The sequence below is a fragment of the Heloderma suspectum genome, chromosome 7 (genome assembly GCF_057233095.1).
Source record: "Heloderma suspectum isolate Gila_16-S chromosome 7, 16-S_ref, whole genome shotgun sequence".
NCBI lineage: Eukaryota > Metazoa > Chordata > Lepidosauria > Squamata > Helodermatidae > Heloderma > Heloderma suspectum.
Window position 1 is genome coordinate 120,394,897 of NC_139464.1, and position 25,471 is coordinate 120,420,367.

General features: G+C 45.1%; 1 protein-coding gene across 5 annotated transcripts in view; it reads left to right on the top strand.

Annotated features, from left to right (window-relative positions):
- PRR5 (proline rich 5) overlaps nucleotides 1–25,471 on the top strand; it is a 104,965-nt gene that overhangs the window by 33,767 nt on the left and 45,727 nt on the right. For 3 of the 5 annotated variants that reach the window (XM_084811259.1, XM_084811258.1, XM_084811260.1), the window contains one exon: nucleotides 9,181–9,294. In XM_084811259.1, the coding sequence (XP_084667385.1) occupies nucleotides 9,191–9,294 (104 nt within the window). In that variant the 5' untranslated portion in view covers nucleotides 9,181–9,190. Of the gene's footprint in view, nucleotides 1–9,039; nucleotides 9,295–25,471 lie in introns of all 5 variants that reach the window. The other 2 variants (XM_084811256.1, XM_084811261.1) reach the window with 1 other exon arrangement.

The following is a 25,471-nucleotide window of genomic DNA, read 5'->3' on the forward strand; positions in this document are numbered from 1 at the left end:
TTATTGTTTTTTAAAAAATAAATAAATAAATAGGAGATGTGAGCGGCCCTGGACCAGAGCATCTGGAAGAGGCAGTTTAACCATTCGCCCCCCAGCAGTGGTAAACTTCGATGATGGCAATCCCCATAGCTACGCCCCCAAGCAGAGTTTAAAAATGCAGGCAGCTGTGTTGATGGTTATATGTGTACGCACACACACAATACACATCCCCCCTCCACCCTGCCTAAAGAGGAGCAGTACATAGCATTGTTGTTGTTCAGTCGTTCAGTCGTGTCCGACTCTTCGTGACCCCATGGACCATAGCACGCCAGGCCTTCCTGTCCTCCGCTCTCTCCCCGAGTGTGCTCAAGTTCATATTCATTGCATCGGTGAGGCTATCTAGTCATCTCATCCTCTGCCGTCCCCTTCTCCTTTTGCCTTCAGTCTTTCCCAGCATCAGGGTCTTTTCCAGGGAGTTTTCTCTTCGCATTAGGTGGCGAAAATATTTGAGCTTCAGCTTCAGTATCTATCCTTCCAATGAGCAGTCAGGGTTGATTTCCTTTAGGATGGACTGATTTGACCTCCTTGCAGTCCAGGGGACTCGTAAGAGTCTTCTCCAGCACCACAGTTTGAAAGCATCAGTTCTTCGGCGCTCAGCCTTCCTTATAGTCCAGCTCTCACAGCCATACATTACTACTGGGAAAACCATAGTTTTGATTATACGAACCTTTGTTGGCAAGGTGATGTCTCTGCTTCTTACTGTGCTGTCTAGGTGTGCCATAGGTTTCCTCCTAAGGAGCAAGCGTCTTTTAATTTCATGGCTACAGTCACCAACTGCGGTGATCTTGGAGCCCAAGAAAATAAAATCTGTCACTGCTTCCATTTCTTCCCCTTCTATATGCCAGAAAGTGATGGGGCCAGATGCCATGATCTTCGTTTTTTTAATGTTGAGTTTCAAACCAGCTTTTGCACTCTCCTCTTTCACCCTCAACAAGAGGCTCTTTAGATCCTCTTCGCTTTCTGCCATTAGGGTGGCATCGTCTACGTATCTGAGGTTGTTGATAATTCTCCCGGTAATCTTAATTCCGACCTGTGATTCATCACAGCATTACATAGTACATAGCATTATGCCCAGTTTATTAGGATCCGCTGATAGCGCTGGTGCAGCTAAGTAGCTTTAGGCCCCAGACTTAATGGCCTTAAATACGCACCCTTTAGGGTTGGTCTAAAGCTGGTCATTCCTTCCTCCCCTCTCCATTGTCATTCCATGCTTTACAGGTGCTCACTTAATAGTAACAGTATGGCTGTGAGAGCTGGACTATAAGGAAGGCTGAGCGCCGAAGAATTGATGCTTTCGAACTGTGGTGCTGGAGAAGACTCTTGAGAGTCCCCTGGACTGCAAGGAGGTCCAATCAGTCAATCCTAAAGGAAATCAACCCTGAGTGCTCATTGGAAGGACAGATATTGAAGCTGAAGCTCAAATATTTTGGCCACCTAATGCGAAGAGAAAACTCTCTGGAAAAGACCCTGATGCTGGGAAAGACTGAAGGCAAAAGGAGAAGGGGACGACAGAGGATGAGATGGCTAGGTAGCATCACTGATGCAATGAATATGGACATGAGCACGCTCCAGGAGAGAGCGCAGGACAGGAAGGCTTGGCATGCTATGGTCCATGGGGTCATGAAGAGTCGGACACGACCGAACGACTGAACAACAACAACAAACTCACTTAAATCATAGTGCCGACATGACTACAGGGATAAAATGGAGTTTGCTCCTGGTGCCGTGAAGCTAAACACATTCACTTGGGAATAAGCACAAATTCCTTGTAGTTAAGGACAATATATATTTTAAAGGAAAAATAAATTAGCACCCGTAATTATGGCAGCTTTATATATGCCCACTGGGTTGGGGAAGAGAATATAAACTTTGTCAGAGGGAATAAAAAATGATGCACAGCATTGCCCTGCTGCTTTCTGCATAGGTCAAACAGGCTAGTTTCAATGCAGAAGAATAAATTGACAGAAATCTGGCATCAGGAATGGCAGTGTTCAGGAACCAGTGGGCGGACAGTTCAACCTCCCATTGACCTTAAGGTGGCCATTCTTAAACAAAGGAATTTCAAAAATAGAAATTCCTGAAGTAAAATTCGTCATAGGATTCAACTCTGCTTCTTTTGGTTTTAATAAATAAAACATTTTTTTTAACATCAGACTACATGTGTTAACTGTCTCACCATTGCAATGATGTCTGTGTTATCACCCAAAAACGTGTGAATGGCAGCCATTAAGGTAATCATCACTGTCTGTACTTTTTGCATTTCAATTTCCCCCGGCAATGCTCTTTACCATCTCTCTCTCCCTGCACACACACACCCCCAGCATGTGTATATAAATCTGTCAATTTGTGGTTAAGACTTCAGATGGACAGTGTCTATGAAAGCTTATGCCAAACTAAATTTGTTAGTTCTTAAGGTGACACAAGACTCTTTTTTTTTTTAATTAAGAAGAATTTCAATTAGAAAATGTGACTGCAAGGAACTACAGGTTGGCACAGCCCTGATTTGCCAGGGTTTAGAAGGCACTTCATCATGTGTGAGTATAACAGACAGTACTGTGATATCCTGGCTGCAACATCAAGGTCACAGTGTTCAGAGAACCAATTAATATTCTGCAAGGTAGGCAACTTAAAGAGCAATTTACACAGCATTGAGGTGAGCCGGGAGTATCCACTGTTCCTTTCTTAGTTGTTATTAGATGAGCACTCCTTGATCTTATACATCAGTTTAAGAGCATCCGCAGATTGAACAGAGTTTCTGAAGCATTAAATCAGAGGTGGGGAACCAGTTCAGGTCCATGAGCCAGCTCCCCCCTGTATCTCTCCCCATTCCCAAGGGCTGGATGACAAAGTCATCCACCCTGACATCGCCGGGTCCTTAAGATGAGCCAAGACTCATGGGACAGAACCGAAGGAGACAAAGATAAGTCAGGGCCAAAGATACAGGAACACATCACATCTCAGAAAGACCGTGTTGCTCAACCAGGGCTCAACTGGAGCAGGAAGCCCTCTTATACTCCTTCCTCTCCAGGAGGATCCAATGTTACCGGGAAATGCCACCTGCCACTGCTCACCACATGGGGCAGCCATCCACACAATAGTATTCTGGAAGAGGGCATGGCTGGCTGGAACCCTGAACGGGAGTGCTCTTGTTAGGGTGTGAAGATACACTTCAACATTTTGTTGCCGGTCTTGCGTGTATTCCCTAAGAACAGTGTTTTCTGAATGGAATTGCAATGGTTAGTTGCGACCACTAGGTGATGCTCCTGCAACAAAGCACACCTCTCTGCAGTGCCTTCTAGGGTTGTACGAAAGTCACGTACCTTTTCGAAGGGTGACATTCGCGGTGGGGGGGAGGCGCTCCGTCCCTCCCCCTGAAATTCTCCCCAGCCGGCTCCGCTCTGTGGCAACTTCACAGAGCCACCAGCCGGGGCCGCCTGCAGCCAAACATCTGGCCGCTGGGCAGCCTGCACAGGGACGCAAATGGCGGCCGCCGTAGCCGCTGCCATTTGGTCCCTGTATTTTGCTGTGATAGGCTACGTAAATATTTACGTAGCCTATCACGGAAAAAAAAGGGGGGGAATGCAAATGGCGGCTGCCATTTGCATTCCCTTTTTTTTTGCTGTGATAGGCTACATAAATATTTATGTAGCCTATTACGGCAAAAGACAGGGGTGCAAATGCCATAGCCGCCATTTGCGTTCCCCTTTTTTTTGCCGTGATAGGCTACGTAAATATTTACATAGCCTATCACAGCCTCCGCAGGGACGCAAATGGCGTCCCTGAGTTAGCCGTGTCACAGCTATAATGAAGAAGCGAATGGCGGCTGCAGACGCGGCTGCCATTCACAAAGCAGCGCGAACGGCAGCAGGTAAGTGCTCCGTTTCGCACGCCTTTCGCAAGGTGGGGGGGCGGGGGACTTCATTCTGCCACGGATTTCGGGGGGCCGAATGCACTGGCATTCGGCCTCACCGAGATCCGTAGTGGAATTCTCTGACATCCCTACTGCCTGCACTCAAATGACAAACATTGAAAGAGGTGGGTAAGAAGAGGGTACTCTGGACTGCTAGAGTGGAGGTGACAGGTGTAATAGTTGCCAGATGTAAAGGACGGAGGGGCCAGAATTCCCTTTTATACAGCTATTAAAGGTAAAGGAGCCTTGTGTTTTTCTCTGGAAGAGTAACCAGTATTTTACTGGTAGTAACCAGTATTATACAAGAGTAACCACATGTTCTAACTCACCATGTCATTGGGGAAACCCAAGTAAGACATCGAAGGGAAATTTCTGTGGTTGGTGACATTTTCCCCACAAGTATGATCATGGCAATTACTGCCAATTGTATCTGTGATGGTCTGGCTCACACATTACTTATCTGTCCAGATGTGTACCCAGAGACTGCCTGTGTGCCAAGAAAAATGTTTATGCTGTGGATCAGCCATTAGTCAGGCCCTTTGAGAGAAAATTTGGCGGTAGAGGAGGATGCAGCTGCTTCAGAACATTGCAGTGAATGAAGGGGACATGAATCCAGACAGGGTTAGGATATTTGTGGCGTTCAGCATTGTTTCTTCCTTTTTTCTGCACAAGCTCCTTTTTGGCCAGTGGCCCCAATGCCTAATGCCTATGCTCATCTGGTTAGCTGGCTGAGGAATCGCAGCTTACAGGAACTCTAGATGACATTTTAAAAAATACAGATTCATGGAGGATGGGGCAATAGACACCTATTTAACCATGATGGTGAAATGGAACCCCCATGCACTGAGGCAGAATACCTCTTGAGTACTGGAGCCTGCGAACAAACAAGGAATGGAGGTAGATAGCCTGGTAGAACCTTCATGCCATTCCTGTGACCTTCCTGGAAGTATCTGGCTGGTTGCAGTTGGAAACAGAATGCTGATCTAGATGAACCTTGGTCTGATCCAGCACGGGAGTTCCAATGGCAAACCACTCCGCTATACAGTCTGCCAGGAAAACGCCAAGGAAAAATGGCGTCCCTCTAGGGGTCAGTAATGACTCGGTGCTTGCACAAGAGGAACCTTTCCTTTCCTATGACACATTGCAATGAATATGAACTTGAGCACTTGAGAGAGCAGAGGACAGGAAGGCCTGGCGTGCTACAGTCCATGGGGTCACGAAGAGTTGGACACGACTTAACAACTGAACAAATATGACACATTGGAAGGTTGGTCACAGCAAGCTGGGAGAAAGGGAACGTTTGACTGTCATTAGTAATCGGAAACCACAATACGATGGAATGATGACATGATGCTGTCATGATGCTGATTACACCATTCAGTAGAGTGGCCAGAATATTAGTAAAACCTTATTGGATTGCTGATGTTTTTCACTTGCTGGAATCTAGTGCAACGCAGTAGTTGAGCCATGCAGACCCCTTGTTTTTTAACCAAGGCCTTTTGGAAATCATAGAATCATAGGGTTGGGAGGGGGCTACAAGACCATCGGGTCCAACCCCCTGCTCAGTGCAGGAAGGCTGATTCCCAGGCGGTCTCCCACCCAAGTTAATCTAATTGGCTGTTCCTGCAGTTGAGAGAAGCTATCCAGTTTATTGCATGTACGACTATCTGTGTCTCTGTGCTAATACTAGAAGCCTCCAAGCCAAGGTGGGAGCATTGGAGTGCTTGGTTTTAAAACACAACCTAGATATTGATCCAGTAAGCACGTAATGGCAATTAATGGGTTATTTATTTAACCCATGAATTGGCGGGAGTGAGAGAGTGCGCTGCCTCCATCACAGTCCTCACTTCTGCTTTCAGTAAACAGCCTACGATTGCCCTGCACACTCCAAACCCGCACACTCTGAGTTGTTTATGGATTAATCATAGGTTTGTTGTTAACTGGGTCATCGTGGGCATAGCAGAAACCTGGTGGAATGGAGAGAATGAGTGGGGTACGCTCATCTCTAGGCAAACTATAGGAAAGACTGGGAAGGGCGATGATGTTGCTCTGTATGTCCAAGGGGGCATAGTGTCAAGCAAACTCAAAATCTTAAAAGGGACAAACTCCCTCACAGAATCGCTGTGGATGACAATACCAGGCCCCTAAAGTAATTTAGTACTTGGGACATGCCATTATCCCCCCGACCAAAATGCGCAGGGTGGAGAGGAAGGATGAAATCAGGGAGGCATCCAAAGGAGAAAGTGGGTGACTTCAGTTACCTTCACATAACTTGGATAAATATATATTCTGGTCATGACAAAGAGGTAACACTCGCTGCCCTAAATGACCGTGCCCTAGAACAGTTGGTTATGGAACCAACCAGAGCGGAGGCAACACTGGATTTAATCCTAAGTGGTGCCATCCAAGACCTAGCGTGAGATGTGAGTGTTGTCAAACCATGGAAACAGTGACCACAGTGCTATCAGATTTAATTTACATGTAAGGGGGAAATTGTCAAGAATGTCCAATACACGGGGAGTGCTGCTGTCAGTAAAACTCTTTCTCTGGAAGCATCCTGATGTACATTGGCTCACAGACCTTTTATCAGTCCTGCAGTTCTCTGGACCCATCCTAGTGTATCATTTCCAAGCAACCCCTTGGTCCCCTTCATTTAACTTAATGCCTCCTAGAGGCCTTCTTGTCATTTAGGTTAAATGTATTTATTTTACTTATTCAACCTTTGAGTTGAATAACCATATAGCACAAGTTCTCACAGTGACAGACATCAATACAAACTAAAATACAAATCCATAAAATCTATTTAAATACAATACAAAAATTAAGAGTACCCACAAGCGCTATTTTGGCAAAGACTAAATATAAAAAACAATAAGCCGTAGCACATTAGAATTTAAAAGTAGGTCACCAAGAACATACTCGAGATTAAAGCATCCATGTGCCAAATCTACACGACAAGGCAGAAAATAGAAATGCGAGACTCCGTTTCCTTTGGAAACTTGCCAAAGTCAAAATCTGAGCGTGCTTTTGGAAGAGCCTTTTGACATGGGCTGGCTTTTCATGATCAGACCTAAGTGGGTAGATGGCATCATATTCAATTTTTATTCTGGACAACTATGAAGAGGAAGGCAGCGTAGCAATTCTGTAATTGGAAGAGTGTCTTTTTTATGGCCTGTATGCTAGAAATAACAGTTATAGGTACATGTGGGCAAACAGGCTCTGAAAAACTTTTGTGGGCTGGTAATGTTTGTGGTAACTTATTTTTAAGCCTTTTAATTTTCTTGATGTGTTAGATAGTTTTTAGACTTTATATTTTAACAGATTGATTGGCATGTAGTTTCAGCGTTGGTACCTATTCTGAGCCCTCAAAATTTGCGGTGCGTGAGCTAAAGCAATCTAAAAATAAGTATCGCGCATACAAAAATAGAAGTGTGAATCGCTTGCTGCGTAGCACATCCTAATTGAAAGAAAGCTGTGCTGTGTTCAATAGGATTTACTCCACGTGGTAAGAATGTTTAAGATTGCAGCCCAGGGCAGATGTTCGCTCCTGAGGATCGCTTAACATTTTTCAAAGGTGGTGAACCTGCCGTGGGGGAGCCTGAGCCTGTTGAAACTCTGCAGCATATGTTGTTTTTTTGTCTCTTAGTTTTGTTTTTCTCTAAAATAAAACCTTGTAAAAATTCTATGATTTATATTGTAAGCTGCCTTGGGAAGACGGCAGTCTTGAGAGGCAGCTCAGAAATGCATTAAATAAATAAATAAATCCCTTGCATGATATGGTGCAGTTGTTAATAATGAATAAAACTATTATTGATAAACATTAGGCCCTGTGTAGTACATTGGGTTTAAGGGATCAAACCTCCAGCTGCAGGCTTCCTTGCAAATAAGGCAATTGGAGTTTACTGCAAAAGCTCATCATTAACACCTGATCTGCTTGCTATTCTGTAACATGTAAAGCAACATTGAGAGACGGTGCAGATGTTGTTGGCGCTTACCTACGAAATAAACTGTTCCCGCAAGACATCTGTTCGCATGAGCAGTGAACTGTCAGAGGAGAGGATGTCCTTAATGCAAATGCCACTGCTCTTCTTTTCTGGTTAGAAGGAGAGGGTTGACACCAGATAGCTGCCTATAGGTTTCCAACAACTGTCTGTGTACTGGGAGGTTTGGATGATATTTTTTAGATGAGAGCGGAAAGTCTCAGGATGCTGGGATCCATGCCTCATACTGAAATTCCAGTTCTGCATAGTTAACAGGTGGATCATGGACAATTAATGCCCTGCCTTAGAGTTAAGAAGTCAGATTTGGGTCATATACAGTGGCATATTCTCTCTCTCCCCTACTTTTTTTTCTTTTCAAGCTGAGTCATCTCCGGTTAACATTCAGACTAAATATGTCCCTAATCGTAAAGCTGTGTCCCTAACGCTGTTGTGGCAGGTAGGAAGCGGAGGAAGTCCCCCAAACAATCAATACCGCAGTGTGTCTCTGCAATGTCTTTATAAAGAGCACCTTCCTCTTTAAACAGGCTGGTCTTGCTTTTGTGGCTTATCTCATGCTTTCAGCTTAAACAGCTTCTTAAGCAACCAGCAGATTTGTTGTTTGCTCTAGTGTGAGAGAGAGAAAGGGAGAGAGAAAGAGACTGCATGTTGTAATGTGGCAAAGCATCAGTAGTTATGAAATTTTCCTGTAAAATCTCCCACGCCACATTCAGTGGGTAGATTCCCACCCCCTTGTTGGCTTCCTCTCCAGTTACAAGAGAAGCGGGGGCGGGGGGAGTCTCTGAGAATTCAGTGAATAAAGAGGTCTTTACTATGGCAGGCGGAACATGCATGTTGAATAATGAGATCCTCCGGTTTTTTTTGTGGACAGGGAGGAGAAAAACTTTTACATAATGTTCTGGTTGCAAGGGCTGCTTAATATGTAAAGAATATTAAGCAGCGAGATGTTCAGCGTAAAAAAGCAACCTGGAGAAATGATTAACCACAATTTATGATGTCAGAGTTGATCTGATTAAAGGTTTGTTGTCTTGCTGGCGGAGGTGTGTTCTGTAGAGACTGGTTCTCTCTTCTTTTTTTGTGTTTTTTTTTAAGTTTCATTTTTGAACAGCAAGCGGAGAACCAATCGCATTGGTGCTGCTGCCCCAGCTGCGTGTGTGTGTGTTGTAAAAAGGATGGTGTTTCTCTAGCTGCCACGCACAAAACAACACATTTGACCATGAGGACTCTTCGCAGGTTGAAGTTCATGAGTTCACCCAGCCTCAGTGATCTGGGTAAGAGAGAGACGGCAGCCTTGGGTGAGCGAGAGACCCAGCAGCGACGGGCCTGCTCCAATGCCACCTGGAACAGGTAGGACCTTGCATATTTCTTCTCCCCTCACCTCCTCCTCCTCACCAGGAATTTCCGCACATTAGCCAACAGGTTAACTTCAGAATGATCACTTCTGGCTCAGGTTAAAAAGCAAAACAAAACCCACCACCACCAAACCCAGACCATATCACAGTTTGGATTTGGGGGTTGATTTTATTTGTAGAATCCCTTCCAGGACATTTGCTCTTTTCCCTATTCCATTCATGTGGACATGAAAGCTATAATTTTTTCTCGTGCTGTTTTCATTCTGGCTGGCAGTGACAGTTACAAAGATCAGTGGAACTCTTTTTGTCTTGCTGGCTATTGTGTCTCCTGGTTGCTTTGTTCTTTGTGAAAGTAGGTGTTGTGCTGCCCGCCCGCCCGCCCGCCCCCAGTACCCAAAGAGGAGAAATAATGGAATGGATGGGTTTTTGGAAAGAGAGAAATGCATACCTCCTGATGATTATCAAAAATATCATATAAGCACTTTAAGTGGATTATTAAATGTATTTTTAGCCTGGAAGAAATCATAGTAGCTAGAGAGAGATTTCCTGAAGGAATTGTTTCATTTTTGCAATGACAACAACAAAATTGCCGTAATTCTCTATATCATCCCTAAGGTTTTGATACTATTAATGTAGGCTGTGTGTATTTGGCAAAAACAAAAAGACAAGCAGATAGAGTTAAGTGATAACCTTATGCATGCTTAGAGCCCTACTAAATGTTACTATGCGAGTGTGTATAATGATACTTCAGTGGGTCCCCCCCCCTTCTTTTTTGCATGCTTTGGGAGGAGGCAGTTGAAATTGGAGAAGTGGTAAGCCCATTCCTTCCTATTGCTTCTCTGCTCAAAATCTGCCCTCCCCTTGGTGGCTTTGCTCTTAAAAAATGGGTTTTCAGGACATAAATGAACTTTCATCTAATCTAAATAGGCCCTTACTTAGGAGTAAGTTCCCCATAGAATCCAGTGGATTTCCTCCATAGGATTGCGCTGTCTGGCTGTGATTTGAAGGATACCCAGACCGCCCTGGATATTGCAGGATGCCGGGGGAAACAGGAAGTGCGCTTGACATTATTATTATTATTATACCCCGCCTTTTCCCCAGTACTGGGACACAAGGCGGCTTACAAACATTAAAACGTATACAATTAAAACATATGAAAATATACAAAAAATATAATTGAACAACAATACAATTAAAATTATATTAGAAACATTAAAACAGCCATTTTTTATGACTCTCGGTCTGTCTCTCTGAATCCTGGCATAGTATAACATCTGAAACCATCCTAGGGATGATGTTAAAGTTGCAGTCCTCATGTGGACTCTAGCAAAACGCATTTCTCCACAGTTCTGTTCCAGTCGTTAGGCATAACATTTAAAAACCAGGTGGTGTCTGGACTGGTGTGAGGAGTCTGCACATTTGTGCCAACAAACTAGCTAGGAGTCTTTTAAAAGTTGCCTCTGCCACATGGAGCTTTGTCAAGGTGAGCACTTTCTGCAGCCTCTGCAGGTGTGGGCTGTAACATATAGATCCGTAACATATGGAACCCATGACCTAGGGAGGTGGTGGGCTCTCCCACACTGGAGGCGTTCAAGATGAGGCTGGACAGCCACCTGTCAGGGATGCTCTGACTTAGATTCCTGCACTGAGCAGGGGGTTGGACTCGATGGCCTTGTAGGCCCCTTCCAACCCTACTATTCTGTGATTCTATGAATCTACGAAATCTGCCCCATGTTCCATTGGCATCATCAAGTCTTACCTTCAAATAGTTTGGTAAATCAGTTTATTATTTCTACTCCACTCCAAAAAGTAGTCAAAGTGGCTTACAATGTGAAAAAAATAAAATAGTTGTTTGGTATTGCAATTGTCAATCCATTTGCAAACGCAGGATTGTTAAGATTAATGGCACATAGACAAAAGTGTGGGCTAATAGATCCCATGTGAGGAAACTGCTTGCTTTGGGGAGGGGATAGGTGAATGTCTCATTTCTCGTAGTCCTGTGATTCTGAAGCACAGAATCTGCAGATACGTACAGCTATCTGTCATTCATTCATTCATTCATTCATTCATTTTAAGACTTATATCCCACTCCCCTTTTTATGGATGTTTTAAGACAGTTAATAATAAACCAAATCCAATAAAGCAACATAATAAAAAAATATAATAAAAATATCAACAAGCAGCCATTTTAGACAAAAAAATAATAGACTAAGGAGCCATTAAAACAATTACCCACTTGTTTTATTTCTTTATTACATTTCTGTGCTGCTCAACAGCTGAAACTCTCTGGGTAGTTGATAACAATTAAAACCATAAAATAAAACACGATAAAATACAATATAAAACTTTAACACTACAGTATAAAATAAAAATAATAACCAAAGAAAACCTAGCAGCAGTGCAAAGATTTAAAATACAGCAACAGATTTAAAATAACAGACAATAAAAGACTAAAATGGCTGGGAAAATAAGAAGGTCTTCACCTGGCACTGAAAAGAGCACAATATAGGCGCCAGGTGAGCCTCTCTGGGAAGCTCATTCCACAACAGGGGTGCCACAGCAGAAAAGGCCCTTTTCTTAGTAGCCACTCACCTCAGTTCCTTTGGTGGGGTTTCCCAGGGAAGGACGGCTGAAGACAATCTTAGGGTCCGGGCAGGTATATATATATATGGGAGGAGACAATTCTTTGGGTAATCTTGCCGTAAGCCATTTAGGGCTTTGAATGTTAATACCAGCACTTTGAATCTGGCCTGGATTCTGGCCATCTGCACTGGCAGCCGGTGCAGATGGAAAAGTACGGGTGAAATATGATCATATTGGCCAGTCCACATTAACAACCATGCTGCCTTATTTTGGACCAGCTGACGTTTTTTCTGGACACTTTTCAAAGATAGTCCCATGTATAATCCATTGCAGTAATCAAGACGAGAGTTTACTAGAACTTGGGTAAGTGTAGCTAGTCTGTCCAGATAGGAATGTAGTTGGTATATCAGCCCAAGCTGATAAAAGGGGCTCTGTGCTACCGAGTTCACCTCTGCCTCTAGTGACCATGCTGGATCCAAGGGTACTCCCAGACTGTGAACCTGATCCTTTAGGGAAAGTGCAACCCCCTCCAGAACAGGTTGAACATCACTTAGCCAGAGAGACAAACCACTCGCTAAGAATGCCTCCACCTTGTCTGGATTGAGGCTATTGGGGGAGAATCTAATTCTGTTGAAAGCTTGTTAGAGAATAGGCTATTTTGTAGAATAGAATAGTCATATTCTATCTTCACCAGAAAATAAATTTCATACCGGATGGCCTGGAGCACCTTCTCCAAGAAAAGGAGATTTGCAACTCACTGGGAGCTAAATCATCCAGGTCCAGGGAGGGGTTTTTTTTAGATGGGGGCTCTGAAACACCTCCTCCAAGGAAGCATTAACCGCCTCCTAGATGTAGCCAGCCACCCCCCGATCCATGAGCTTTTATTAGCCATGAAGAGCAAAAGTGGAGTGGGCAGGTGGTAGGCTATGTCTCTCTAGGCACCCTACCTGCATCCTTTGGCTGAAAGAGCTGTAATTCATGCTAAGAAAACTGATTAGGAGTATCCTGCAGTTGCACTGCATATGTATCTAAACTGGAGTCTAAATTGGACTGGATACAAGCAATGTTTGCTGGGCATCACTCTCTGGGCATAGCAATGGACTGGATGAGGGCCACTGAACTGAGACTCAGTCCAGATAAGACAGAGGTACTGTTAGTGGGTGGTTCATCTGCCCAGCTGAGTGATGCTCAACCTGTTCTGGAGGGGGTTGCATTCCCCCTAAAGGATCAGTTTCATAGTTTGGGGATGTTGGAGCCAGAACTGTCACTACAGGTACAGGTGGTCTCGGTGGCAGGGAGCCCCTTTATCAGCTTAGGCTGATATACCAGCTACATCCTTATCTGGACAGAGAGAGCCTAGCTACAGTTACCTATGCTCTGGCAGCCTGTTGTTTGGATTAATGCAGTGTGTCTTATTTGAGGCTGCCTTTGAAAACAGTCTGGAAACTTCAGCTGGTCCGAAATAAGGCAGTGAAATTATTAAGAGGGACTGGTCGATTTGAACATACTACACCAGTGTTTGTGATTTTCACTGGCCTTTGATCTGTTCCTGGGCCCAGTTCAAAGCGCTGGTATGAACCTTCAAAGCTCTAAACGGTTTATGGCCGGGTTATCTGAAGGACCGTCTCCTCCCGTATGTACCAGCACAAACTCTTAAGATCATCTTCAGAGGCCGTCCTTCAGGTGTTCCCACCAAATGAAGTCACCAATAAAGAGGGCATTTTCAGTTGTGGCGCCTTGGTTGTGGGATGCCCTTCCCAGAGAGTCACACCTGATGCCTATGTTGTGGTGTTGTTTTTGGCACCAGATGAAGACCCTTTGATTCTCCCAAGCATTTTCGTTTTCCAGTTTTTGCTCTTTCTAAATCTGTTGTTGCCTTTTTAGATATTTACACTGGTGCAAACATACAGTTGGTTTTATAGTGCAGTTTTACATTGGTTAGAGTTTTATATTACGTTTTATCATGTTGTTATATTTTATGTTTTTAACTGTTGTGAACTGCTCAGAGAGCTTCGGCTATTGGACAGTATAGAAATGTAATATAGAAATAATATTTGCTGTTAAAAGAGTGACATGGCCTTCTAAGAGCTCTGTAAGATCCATCCGACGGGCAACTTAGAGAAGGTCCTTAACAACTCAGAAAAATTCCACTGGATGACATTATGTAGGTGGTGGGCTCTCCCACACTGGAGGCATTCAAGAGGAGGCTGGACAGCCACCTGTCAGGGATGCTCTGACTTGGATTCCTGCATTGAGCAGGGGGTTGGATCTGATGGCCTTGTAGGCCCCTTCCAACCCTACTATTCTGTGATTCTATGAAGCTAGACAGCCACCTGTCAGGGATGCTCTGACTTGGATTCCTGCATTGAGCAGGAGGTTGGACCTGATGGTCTTGTAGGCCCCTTCCAACCCTACTATTCTATACTATTCAATGATTCTATGTATAATCCTGCTCCATAAGATTTATTAGCTGCTTGGTTACTCCACTTAAGGTGATGCTGGCATGCATGTTGCAAGATCCTTGTATCCAGGTGGACACAGCATACATATGCCCAGGCACTGAAATAGTGTGATATGATGCAACTGATAGGACTTAAACTGGAAACCACATTGAACTATACAACTTCCTTGTAGAAGAAACGTATTAAGAAATTGTAGCCCCTACCCCTCTGTCTTTTGGACGCTATCCTACTGCCTTTGACAGCAGCTTGATGTGCATACATTAGCAGGAGATAATACATTCCTACATACTGTGACAAGAGCTAGCTACATACATCTCTGTAGATAGGTATGGCTTCAGGTATTTTCCACAATAGCCTTTTTGACAGAGATGGCCCACCAGCTAATGATGTAACAGGCTGTACAAGAACCTTAGAAAGAGAGGACTTGATCTTCACTTGGCACAACAGGATATCCTGGCCCCAAACACTGCCTACAAATGAACTCCATGAACTTGAAAATTTTGCGCTTACCAGTGCTTAAAGCAAACGTATTCCGAACTAAATCTTGTCATCACAAAACAACATAGATTGGCTTTTAATAATCCTAAGTATTGATGCAAGGATTTGGGGAGTTTTGTTTTTGCTTTGACATCATCCTTCCCTTACAGACATTGGGTGATTTATCTATAACTGAATTTCTTCCACTTTTTCATGCTCATAGATTTAATATGGCATATTAAGCTATGCCATAATAAATCTGTTAGTCCTTAAGGTGCCACATGACCCCCTTGTATTTGCTTCAACAGGCTGAGATTGCTGTCCTGTGCAGGTTTTTCATGCCCTATTAGCATTGTCATTTACTTGTCACCAAATATCTGCAGCCTTCCATTATGATGTGGATTATTATTACTACTAGTAACCTTCTGCCAGAATTGTGCATGGTGCTTGACAGTGTAACAATAAAAAGACAGGGTCCGGCCTCAAAGACTTTACAAGTTAAAACAAAGTGGGGGAGAGGGAGCCATAGAGAGAGAGGGAGAAGATGAAGGCAAGACTAAGCAGAGCAAGAATATGCATTTAGTTTAGGGCTGTGCACCGCTTCGGCTCCGGAGCCAAATTCCAAGCCGAAGTGGGGTGCTTCGGGCCACACCCGACGCCGGTCCAGGTCACTCCAAAGTGCTTTGGTGTGCTTCGGAGCAATCTGGAAGCCCAGCCATCCCTCTGCCCAGCTGACCTGCCTCTGAGGCTCCCCTCCCCATTTCGTACCTGGGCCCTCGAGACCTTTCCTCTATTTCTAGAAATTGAATCCTGCGCAAATGGCGGCTGTAAGACCGTCATGTATGCAACATGACAGGCATCTATGACCACCATTTGCACAGGATTCAATTTCTGGAAATGGAGGAAGTTGCCAAAATGGTGACTCCCTTGAAGAGGATGATGGCATGCATCTTGAGAGTCTACGTAAGGAGCAGGGGTCTCACGTGGCATGTCAGGGGGGTGGGGAGAGCCCGCTTTGGCCATCCAAATCCCACTTCGGCCTCAGAGCCTGAAGCGGGTTGGGTTGAACCTGTAGTGGCCCAAAGCAGGTTGGCCTCGCCTCAGAAGCCCTGAAGTGGCCTCAGAGGCAGGTCAGGGGGTCCCTGCATAGCCCTAATTGAGTTCAGTTACACAACTTAGGCTTAGTTTCACTAAGGCTTAGGGCATTGTGCAAAAACAGAGATTTGAAGGATGAGTGAGAGAAGCAGCACCCACCACAAAGGTGTTCTGGAAGGGCGCTCCTATCCCTTATGCCTTGAACTTCTAATTTCAACTTGGTGTACTGATGTTTTAAGCATGAACAGATGCTTTCCTGGTTAGTTTTAGTGGCTGTGGTGGGTGTGTCTCTGCTAACTGGGTGGGAGAGAGTGAGGTTGTATGTCTTTGTTTCAAGCAAGGGGAACTCTGCCAAATTCAGCCACTCTGATGAAAGAAGGCAGAGAGGATAGCCCTTTGAATGGATAGGACATCAGTCAAAAAGGAGTATCCCCACTGGAAAACAAGTAGTCAGAGTTTGGTCTTCCTACAAAACGTAACCCTAATTCCCACTGGGATTCTAAATGTGTGTCTGTGCTGTGTCATCTCAGAATGCAAGTGAGGACTTGCATGACTGAATGCTTCTTCAACTCCCTCCCCATCAGGAAGAAAATCTCTTGACAGAAAGCTTAGACATCGGGAAGGAGAGTACTAAACTAGCTTTCTCCTGGGCATGTGAGTTTTCTGTTGCAAGGCTTTGTTTTTTAATAGAGGACAGTTCAATTACATGAGTGACCATCTTTAGTCTGAAGCAGAGATGGATGAATTAGTCAGTTTCAAGTCCATGTCAGTTTCATGTGTGTTCAGTCCCTTTCATCCCATTTTCTGTGACTTAACAACAATAAAACACCTACACAAAATTCCACATTTAAATTGTACACCAAAATACAAATTGTGTATGCATTTTCCCCTAAAGTATGTATTTTTGTGTGCATTTTCTTTGAACTGAGACCTGCATCACGGTCATTCTTGAGTCTGAAGGATAACTGTGTTCTGAGCTGCATATTCGTTCTGGGTGTGAATTAGGTCAGTTCACTTAAAAACGCGGACTCAGCGCAGTCCTCCAGCATCCCTGGTTTGAAGTTGTACAGTGCAGATACAGATTTACCACCACAGAGGCAACTAGGCCTTAACTGGTTTGGGGTCAAAGTTAGGTTGCCCTGGATTCTCTGTGTAGGACATGTGAATCACTGAATAACACCACTCAAAGCCCCCGTGGCAGACTTTAGCAGTCACTCGCTCTTTCAAGGGAATCCTTCAAATGGTAGTTTTGGGGATGAGTGGAAAGGGGAAGTGCCTGGCCGAGTTCTCAGCACATCAGCAAACTATGGTTCCTAGGATTTGGAGTATGGAGGAAGTTATGATAGTTAAAGCAGCATTAAAGCAATACGAGTTTATAACGTCTTTAGGGCTTCAGTTACTCCACAGCCGTGCCTCTTCCATACGCTAAACAAAGCTCGAAGCCGTTATCTATTGTTCTGCACGATTTAATCCCCTAGCCAGCCTTTTATTTTCTGGATGTCCATACCAAATTTGTATGAATATGGGGCAGAGTTTCTGTAGCATTAAGAACTGTGCAAAACAAAGACTTTCAGCTCCCCCACCATAGTGCTGTAATGGGAAAGGGTGCACCGCTGACATTCTGCTTTTGCAGACCTTGCAAAGATAATGACATCCCTGTTTTCTACTGAATATTTCAATTTATTGATTTCTAGCTTTTCTAGTTACTGAAATAACATCAGAATAAGAAGGCTGCAGTATATGTACACGTAGGAATGCCTCCTGTTCTTCTTCCATGGCTCCTTTGTTTTTAACAGGCAGGAATTAAGCATCCCAGCTTAGAGGAGCAGTGATGGGGAAAAGTTAGCCCTCTTCAACTGTTGTCTGTTGTGTAGCTGTTGATGCCACTGGACCTCTGCCACACAAGAATGGTAGACAGTTTGCAGACAAGATTCCACCAGCTCACATTCAGCACTTTCTGGCACTCCTCAAAATTACATCCAGGCATGGTTACTTATATGTGATATGTTCAAATCCACTGCAACTCTTTGTCTCCTAATATTCGTTGATGTGGCCTTCCTGTTACTGTTGGGGGCAAAGATAGTTCATTAAAGCAGATTCCGCTGTGAGGTAAATGCAGCTAAGGTTGCCACCTTTCTTTCTTGCAGAGCTCCTGTGCCTTTAAAGCTGCCTGGCACACAAAGTTAGCAGGTGACGTTGTTCTGAGTGGGTCCCTGCACCTTTAAGTGTTGTATAGCTTTTCACCAGGTGTGTGTATTTTCTTCCCAGCACAGTGCCCAGTGACAGAAAATTCACACCTGGTGGATTTCCCCCTCTATTTAACTCTTACAGCCACTGCAGCCTTTTCACTTCCTCTGCCTTGGGACAGCATCTTCACACACTGGCCATGCTCAGATGTCACACTAAACCATGGCTGTGCTGGCCAGGAATTACGGGAGTAGACTTAAGCATGACATAAATGAGCTTGTGTGTTCCCCACTCTCCTTGGAAGCTTTCGCTTTGGTTGGAAATAAGCCAGCTTCATAACCATAATTCGCCTTAACCACAGTTCCTTCAGGTTCAGCCGGTATGACAAGCTGTGGTTAAACAGAAGCAAAAGCTTCCAAACCCTTCATGTGGCCCTGCCAATGAAGGGGAGGGGAGAGTGAGGACACATTCACTGCCTCTAATTCCTGTCACACTAAACTATTGTTTAGCGTGACATCTGAACACAGCCAAATAAATTAAGCAGTTCACCTCTATGCTAGGAGAAGCTCCATGTGCCTCATTCCTATATGCCAGGCTGCTGTTAAAAGTATCGGGGGGGGGGGGGGAATGGCAAATTTACTTGTACATAAGCAAAGTTGTATCTGTACACCCAAAATCTCTAAGGAAAGGAAAAGATTAGCCACTTCTGCCAAGGGTTTGGCCCACTTCCTTATGAAAGGCGGACACACAGACAGATAAAGTGTGGCCAACGGTATTCAGGGGGTTACACTGCAGAGAAAGGCAATGCATGCTTCTAACATTTCTGCCACCAGCTTATATCCTGTTTGTGGAATATGTGAGTCAGCTTTCAGGTTACATATTAAAATTACGTTTTTTTACCTTTCAGGAAACAAACAGAACTAAGAAAACAGTTATTAGCAAATACTTTTAAGGAGTGCACATATCTCTTGTTGACCGAACCATCTTTACGTTAAACCACAGTTCAAAAGTTGTGAGAAACATCTTTCCTAACAGGCAATTCAGTGCTTTCCCAGGAAATGTCCCACTTTCTTAGCCAGTAGTTTCACCACCTACGGCCAGGGCAGTGGTGTTCCTGGAAGCCATAGGATAATCTCTCTTGACAAATTGTGTCTCCACCATAAAGCAAACTTAATTATAACAGACAACAGGCCTTGGATGCCTGACAGAAACCTCCATCATCCTGTAAGCTTTTCAGCAAGCATGACTAGAGACATTTGGCTTAAGGTCAACCTGGTTAGGAAGCCAGAGGCCTTTAATATCTAATATAGTTTAGGTAGCATCCAGCGCCTTCTTTTACTGGTAGACAGACACACATAACTTCAGTACCTAAGGTAGTTGCCTTAGTTTGGGTTTGGCTTATGGGTGGTTCTGTCATGGCTAGGTTGAGCCTGAGAGATGAAGGAAGTTAGGTTTGGCTTATGGGTGGTTCTGTCGTGGCTAGGTTGAGCCTGAGAGATGAAGGAAGTTAGGTTTGGCTTATGGGTGGTTCTGTTGTGACTAGGTTGAGCCTGAGAGATGAAGGAAGTTAGGTTTGGCTTATGGGTGGTTCTGTCGTGGCTAGGTTGAGCCTGAGAGATGAAGGAAGTTAGGTTTGGCTCATGGGTGGTTCTGTCGTGGCTAGGCTGAGCCTGAGAGATGAAGGAAGTTAGGTTTGGCTTATGGGTGGTTCTGTCGTGGCTAGGTTGAGCCTGAGAGATGAAGGAAGTTAGGTTTGGCTCATGGGTGGTTCTGTCATGGCTAGGCTGAGCCTGAGAGATGAAGGAAGTTAGGTTTGGCTTATGGGTGGTTCTGTCATGGCTAGGCTGAGCCTGAGAGATGAAGGAAGTTAGGTTTGGCTTATGGGTGGTTCTGTTGTGACTAGGTTGAGCCTGAGAGATGAAGGAAGTTATGGTTCTTATGGGTGGTTCTGTCGTGGCTAGGTTGAGCCTGAGAGATGAAGGAAGTTAGGTTTGGCTCATGGGTGGTTCTGTCGTGGCTAGGCTGAGCCTGAGAGATGAAGGAAGTTAGGTTTGGCTTATGGGTGGTTCTGTCGTGGCTAGGTTGAGCCTGAGAGATGAAGGAAGTTAGGTTTGGCTCATGGGTGGTTCTGTCATGGCTAGGCTGAGCCTGAGAGATGAAGGAAGTTAGGTTTGGCTTATGGGTGGTTCTGTCATGGCTTGGTTGAGCCTGAGAGATGAAGGAAGTTAGGTTTGGCTTATGGGTGGTTCTGTCATGGCTAGGTTGAGCCTGAGAGATGAAGGAAGTTAGGTTTGGCTTATGGGTGGTTCTGTCGTGGCTAGGTTCAGCCTGAGAGATGAAGGAAGTTAGATCTGCCCCCAAATGGCTGGTGAGCCAAGCTTAACACCAAGTTTAGTTTGGTGCTAGACATCCCTGCATGCAGAAGAGGCTGCTTCAGGAGACGGTGGAAGTATTTCAGCAGAGGCCTGTACAGCCATCTGCCAGGAGGACCCTGTAGCTGCATCCTGCATTGAGAAGAGGTTGGACAAGATGGCAGTGGAGGCTGGTGGCTCCAATGGAAGTGGGGCGGTGAATCCGCTCCGGGTTTCAGTCAGAACTCTAAAGGAGCGATCCAAGGTGCGATAGCTCCTTTAAAGTTCTGACTGAAACCCGGCGACCCCACTGGCTTCAGAGCCACCAGCCTCCGCTGTTAGATAGTCTCCAAAGTCCCCTCGAACTCAATGATTCTTGACAGGAATCTCTTATCTTCCTTCCATAGGGGAAGCTGTTGTCCTCACTCGCCATGGGAGTGTCACGAATCCCTTTCCTGGGCCCAAGACAGGGCGACAGGAATGAGGGCACGTTTCCAAAGTGAATCCTCACTCATAGGGTTGCCTGGAAATTCTAAAAATTGCTGTAAAGAATCAGGAAATTCAGCACCCAGAGCTTCTCCCCCCTCCCCCCCCCCAATCTTTTTGGCCATCCCCCGTCCCTGCCCGATAGTGTGACATAGCTGGAGCCCTGTCTACCGCAGCAGATGAGTGGGGAATGCTGTGTGTGTGAGAGAGAAGGCTGGGTGGGGAAAGAGAAAAAAAGAACTTATGGGAAAATGGGAAAGAGAAGCTGCAACTGCTTTGACTTCCCATTTTTTTGCAGTTATCTTAGAAGAACAGAGACAATCTCTGGGTTGCCAGCTTGTGATTTTAAAGACACTTGGTCAGTGGACAAAGCCAAGTTTGGACATGGGGTCAAAATTTGAATTTTTGGTGGGACAGAGGTAGGCCCTGGAGGATTGTGATGTATTTGCAGGTGGGCCTGGAGGATCACGGTGTGAGGTCCGTAGAATAATTTGTTTGTAAGCCCCAGATTCAAACACCTGGTTATTCAAGAAGATACTTGAAACTGAACTCAAGGCAAAAAATGGGCAAATAAAATATCTGGTGGTTGGCTACCCTTTTTGATGAGGCAGTGGTGTCTGCCCTTTCCCCAGCTCTGCCTGAGATGGAAGCAGAGGGGTGACGTCTTTCATTACAACTTTCACCGTTGGACCCAGCTTTTGGATCTTGAATTCCTAGCAGCCTTTCTTTCTCTGCAGGGATTTCGCTTTGCTTCCGAAGTTAAAGTGAAGCTGTCAGATCAAAGAGAGTCTGCTGCCAAGTTTCTGCTATGTAAACGTATACAGTATAATTTCGAGGCCTCGTCAGCTTTCCCATGAACCCCCAAACCCGCTTACAGTGCCTGTTTCGCAGCCAACACAAAACCATCCAAACTGCAATCATCAGCACAATTTGACTTATCTTCCAGTTTCATTAAAGCACACAGTATTTGCATAGGATTAAAATAACTTAGATTCTTTTCTTCCTCTGGAGAGTCTTTAGCTGCTTGTTTCGTGGCGTCTCAGGGATAAGCTCAGATGGCTGAAATCAAAACTGACCATAAAACTGTGACGCAGACTTAATTCCAGGTTTCTGACCTTTGGCCTGATCTCAGAGGCCCAAAGGGTAGCTGTCTTTCTTAGTATAAAGCAAGAGCAAACATCGTATATATTTCCTTCTCTGAGTCTGTGCCACTTAGAAAACACTGGTTGGTGGTAGGATTAATCTGTAGTATTGGAGCGGGGCAGGGAGCAGGACAGGCAGCAAGGTGGAGAGATGGGAAACGCAAACCTTAATAAGGAGTAGTGTGCTAAAATGGTGAAATGGAACAGCTGTGCAAATAGCCAAACGTTTTACTCATTATTTATGCGGGCCAAAATTCTGCCCTCTCCTGTGAACTGCATGCACTGAGCAAGGTCTGACTGGGACAGTGGCTGCAGAGGTCTGACATAACCTGCCCACTAGGCTGTCACCATGCCCAGCATATCACTGAGGCACCTCACCATCCAAGGCCAGAATCCTACATTTCCCCTGGGCTTCCCACACACTGCTTCTGCTTCTGTTGTGAAGCAGCCTGAGGCAAGACCAGGAGGCTGGAAGACAAACTGGTGAGGAGTTGGATACCAGAGTCATATGGTAGGTTGGTAACTGTCTCACACTGGACTGTGTGTGTGTGTGTGTGTGTGTGTTAGGGGAGCAGGATGATGGCTGCGACTTCGTTCCAGTCTGCTTCCCCATCCCTGCACATAGGTTTCCTTCACAGACCCCAGGACTTTCAGCACCCCTGTCCAGCTGCATAGCCTGGCATTCCCTTGGTAACGCTGAATGTGACCAAGATACTTTGGGTATTTGTTTACATATGACACTGTACTTTCTCAAATTCATAAGAAGGGTATAAAATCAATAAATATCCTTTACCCTCTTAAATGTATGCAGTGTCAAGCTTGAATGGGTTTGCTTTAACAGAGAGTTCTTCAGTTGGGGCACTACAGCGTAGAAGGCTCCGCCCCATACCTGCTGATGAGATCAAAACAGCAGAACCCCACACGCCGCGAAATACTTCGCTTAATATTTTGTTGTGAACTGCCCAGAGAGCTTCAGCTATTGGGCGGTATAGAAATGAAATAAATAAATCTAAATGCAAGGGAATGAAATAATACGCTCTGCATGGTGGAAAAAAACTGGAACAAAAGAGAACATAAAACCCAGACTCTTGCAATAAGAGTGTAGTGGTATAGGACACAACTCATGTCTATAGAAAGCTGGGTCTGAATTTGCAAAGATAAACTCAAATGAGGCTTTTGCCAGTGCGTTCATATTTTTGTGCACAAACCCTCAAAACACAAGAAAGCCATGCAACAACTTTACTTTTATTGCACAGATACTATATAGAAAAGCCATATTCTGACATTCCATCACACTTCAGTGTCAGCAATATACAAAACTGTCTGTGTTGCTTTTTGTAAATTTGGCACTTTTTCAAGCCCAAGTTCATTCTGTCCCATTTTCACACCAACTTGATAATTTAGGGCTGCAGTCAGAAAGTTCGTATACCTTTTTTGTCCATATTTTACCCTAATATATGTGTTTTTGCAAGCAGTTTCCAGTAATGTATGCTTTTTGTACACACTTTCCCCTAATGCATGCATTTTTGTACACAACCTTACCTGACATACGCATTTTTGTACGCAATTTCCCCTAATGCATTATTTTCCATATGCATTTTTTGATCAGAGAACTGCATCGCAAAATTTGGAGAGTAGCGGAAACCGAAGACTAATGGAGATCCACTTTGTGTATTCGTTTGGGAAGTGCAAATCAGGTTAGATCGTATTAAAATGCGAACCAAACGAATTCCTGCCCCATCCCTTAGTTGGCAAGACACAGAATCTAGGGCTGGGCTATGCGGTAGGCTTGATTCTTAATTGCTGGGTTCACCAGAGGCACAGAGAAGGCCTTACTCCAATCATGTAAGTAAGGGTTGCCATTCATTCCTATTGGGTAACTGGCGAGTCCTCTCTCTGTTTGCACACACACCTCCCCTCTGTCATAATGATGACCATTCTCTCACCTCTGTCCAGCATTCTGCAGCTGAAATCATTCACCTCTCTTCTTGCTCTGATCATGTGACATCGGCCTTAACTTTACCCGGCCTTCTTGCCAGCTTCCTGTTCTCTCTCAGATGAAGCACAGGCTCCTTCTCCTTACCTTGAAAGCCCTTCATGGCCTTGTCCCCTGCTTATTCCATTGCTTATATATCCCTATACATCCCTGACTGTCACCTTCACTCCTGTACCTCCACCACCTTCAGCCATCTCCTGCTCCCTCAGATGACTCTGCCCCTTATGCTTGGGACTGCCTCCTAGAACAGGTGCCCCCACTGAATGAGGTGCCCCCACTGAATGATGAGGTGAAGCGGGCAGCCTCAAAGGCGAGGCCCTTTTCGGTGGTGGCACCCTGGTTGCGCAATGCCCTCCCCAGAGAAACGCCTATGTTGTAGTCTTTTCGACACTACGTGAAGACCTTGTTATTTTCCCAGACTTCCAGTTTTAAAAAATCGTGTAAGTGTATTGTTAGATCTTTGCACTATTGCCGCTTTTTTTACTCTGGTTCTTACTTTGGTTCTACAGGTAAAGTGGCTTTTGGGCTGAAAAATGCTGCCTGTGCCCTTCTCTGTAGTATTTATGTTTAATTATATGCACTTGAAACCATAGCATATTCTTTCATTTTTTTGACCAGGGGTACAGAATCTCTAGCCCGTGGGCCTCATGTGGCCCATGGCACACCCAAATCCAGCATTCTCCCCGCTGTTTCTCGATTCTCAGATCGGAAAGAGCAGCAGAAAATGGAGGGGGGCATTGGGAATCGCCTGTGCTGGGGAAAGTGGCTGCTCTCCCCATGCGTGGGCAAGCGCCAGCACCTCTGATCAACATCCTCATTGCAGGAAGGAGGTGGGGTGGGTGAAGATGCGGCCAAGCTGCTCCATTGGACGGGAACTAGGCTGGCTCAGCTTTGCTGCAGGTGGGGCTTCCCTACCTGGGGAAGCCAGCACACAGTGAAGCCCGGTCCCTTGGAGCTCGAGCCAGGGAGCAAATGATGTCAGCTTGGTGTGGCCAAGGCTGCTGATGTCAGGGCTATGGCTGTACTCACCTGTCACGATATGGCCATGGAGAGCTGGGGGGGGGGCAGCCGGCCCCCCATGCAAAGCTTTCTGCACCCGTGCTTTTGACCTGTGCTTCTACTTTCCTCCCCTTCCTCTGTTGTCTCCCGTGTTGAATTCTAGATTGTAAGTAAGCCACTCGGGCAGGAGTCCTCAATGTGGTGCCCATGGGTGCTCTCCCTGCCTTCAAAAATATCATTTTAAGAAAAACAGGACATGTTTGGGCTGTCTTCTTTCTCTCCCTTTCTCCCCCTCTCCTGGCTTCTAGCCTTGCTGTTTCTCTCCCCCACTCCACCTCTTTAGCTCGCTTTTGACTAGCCAGGCACACATGGCAGCCATTATGTTGTGGCTGGC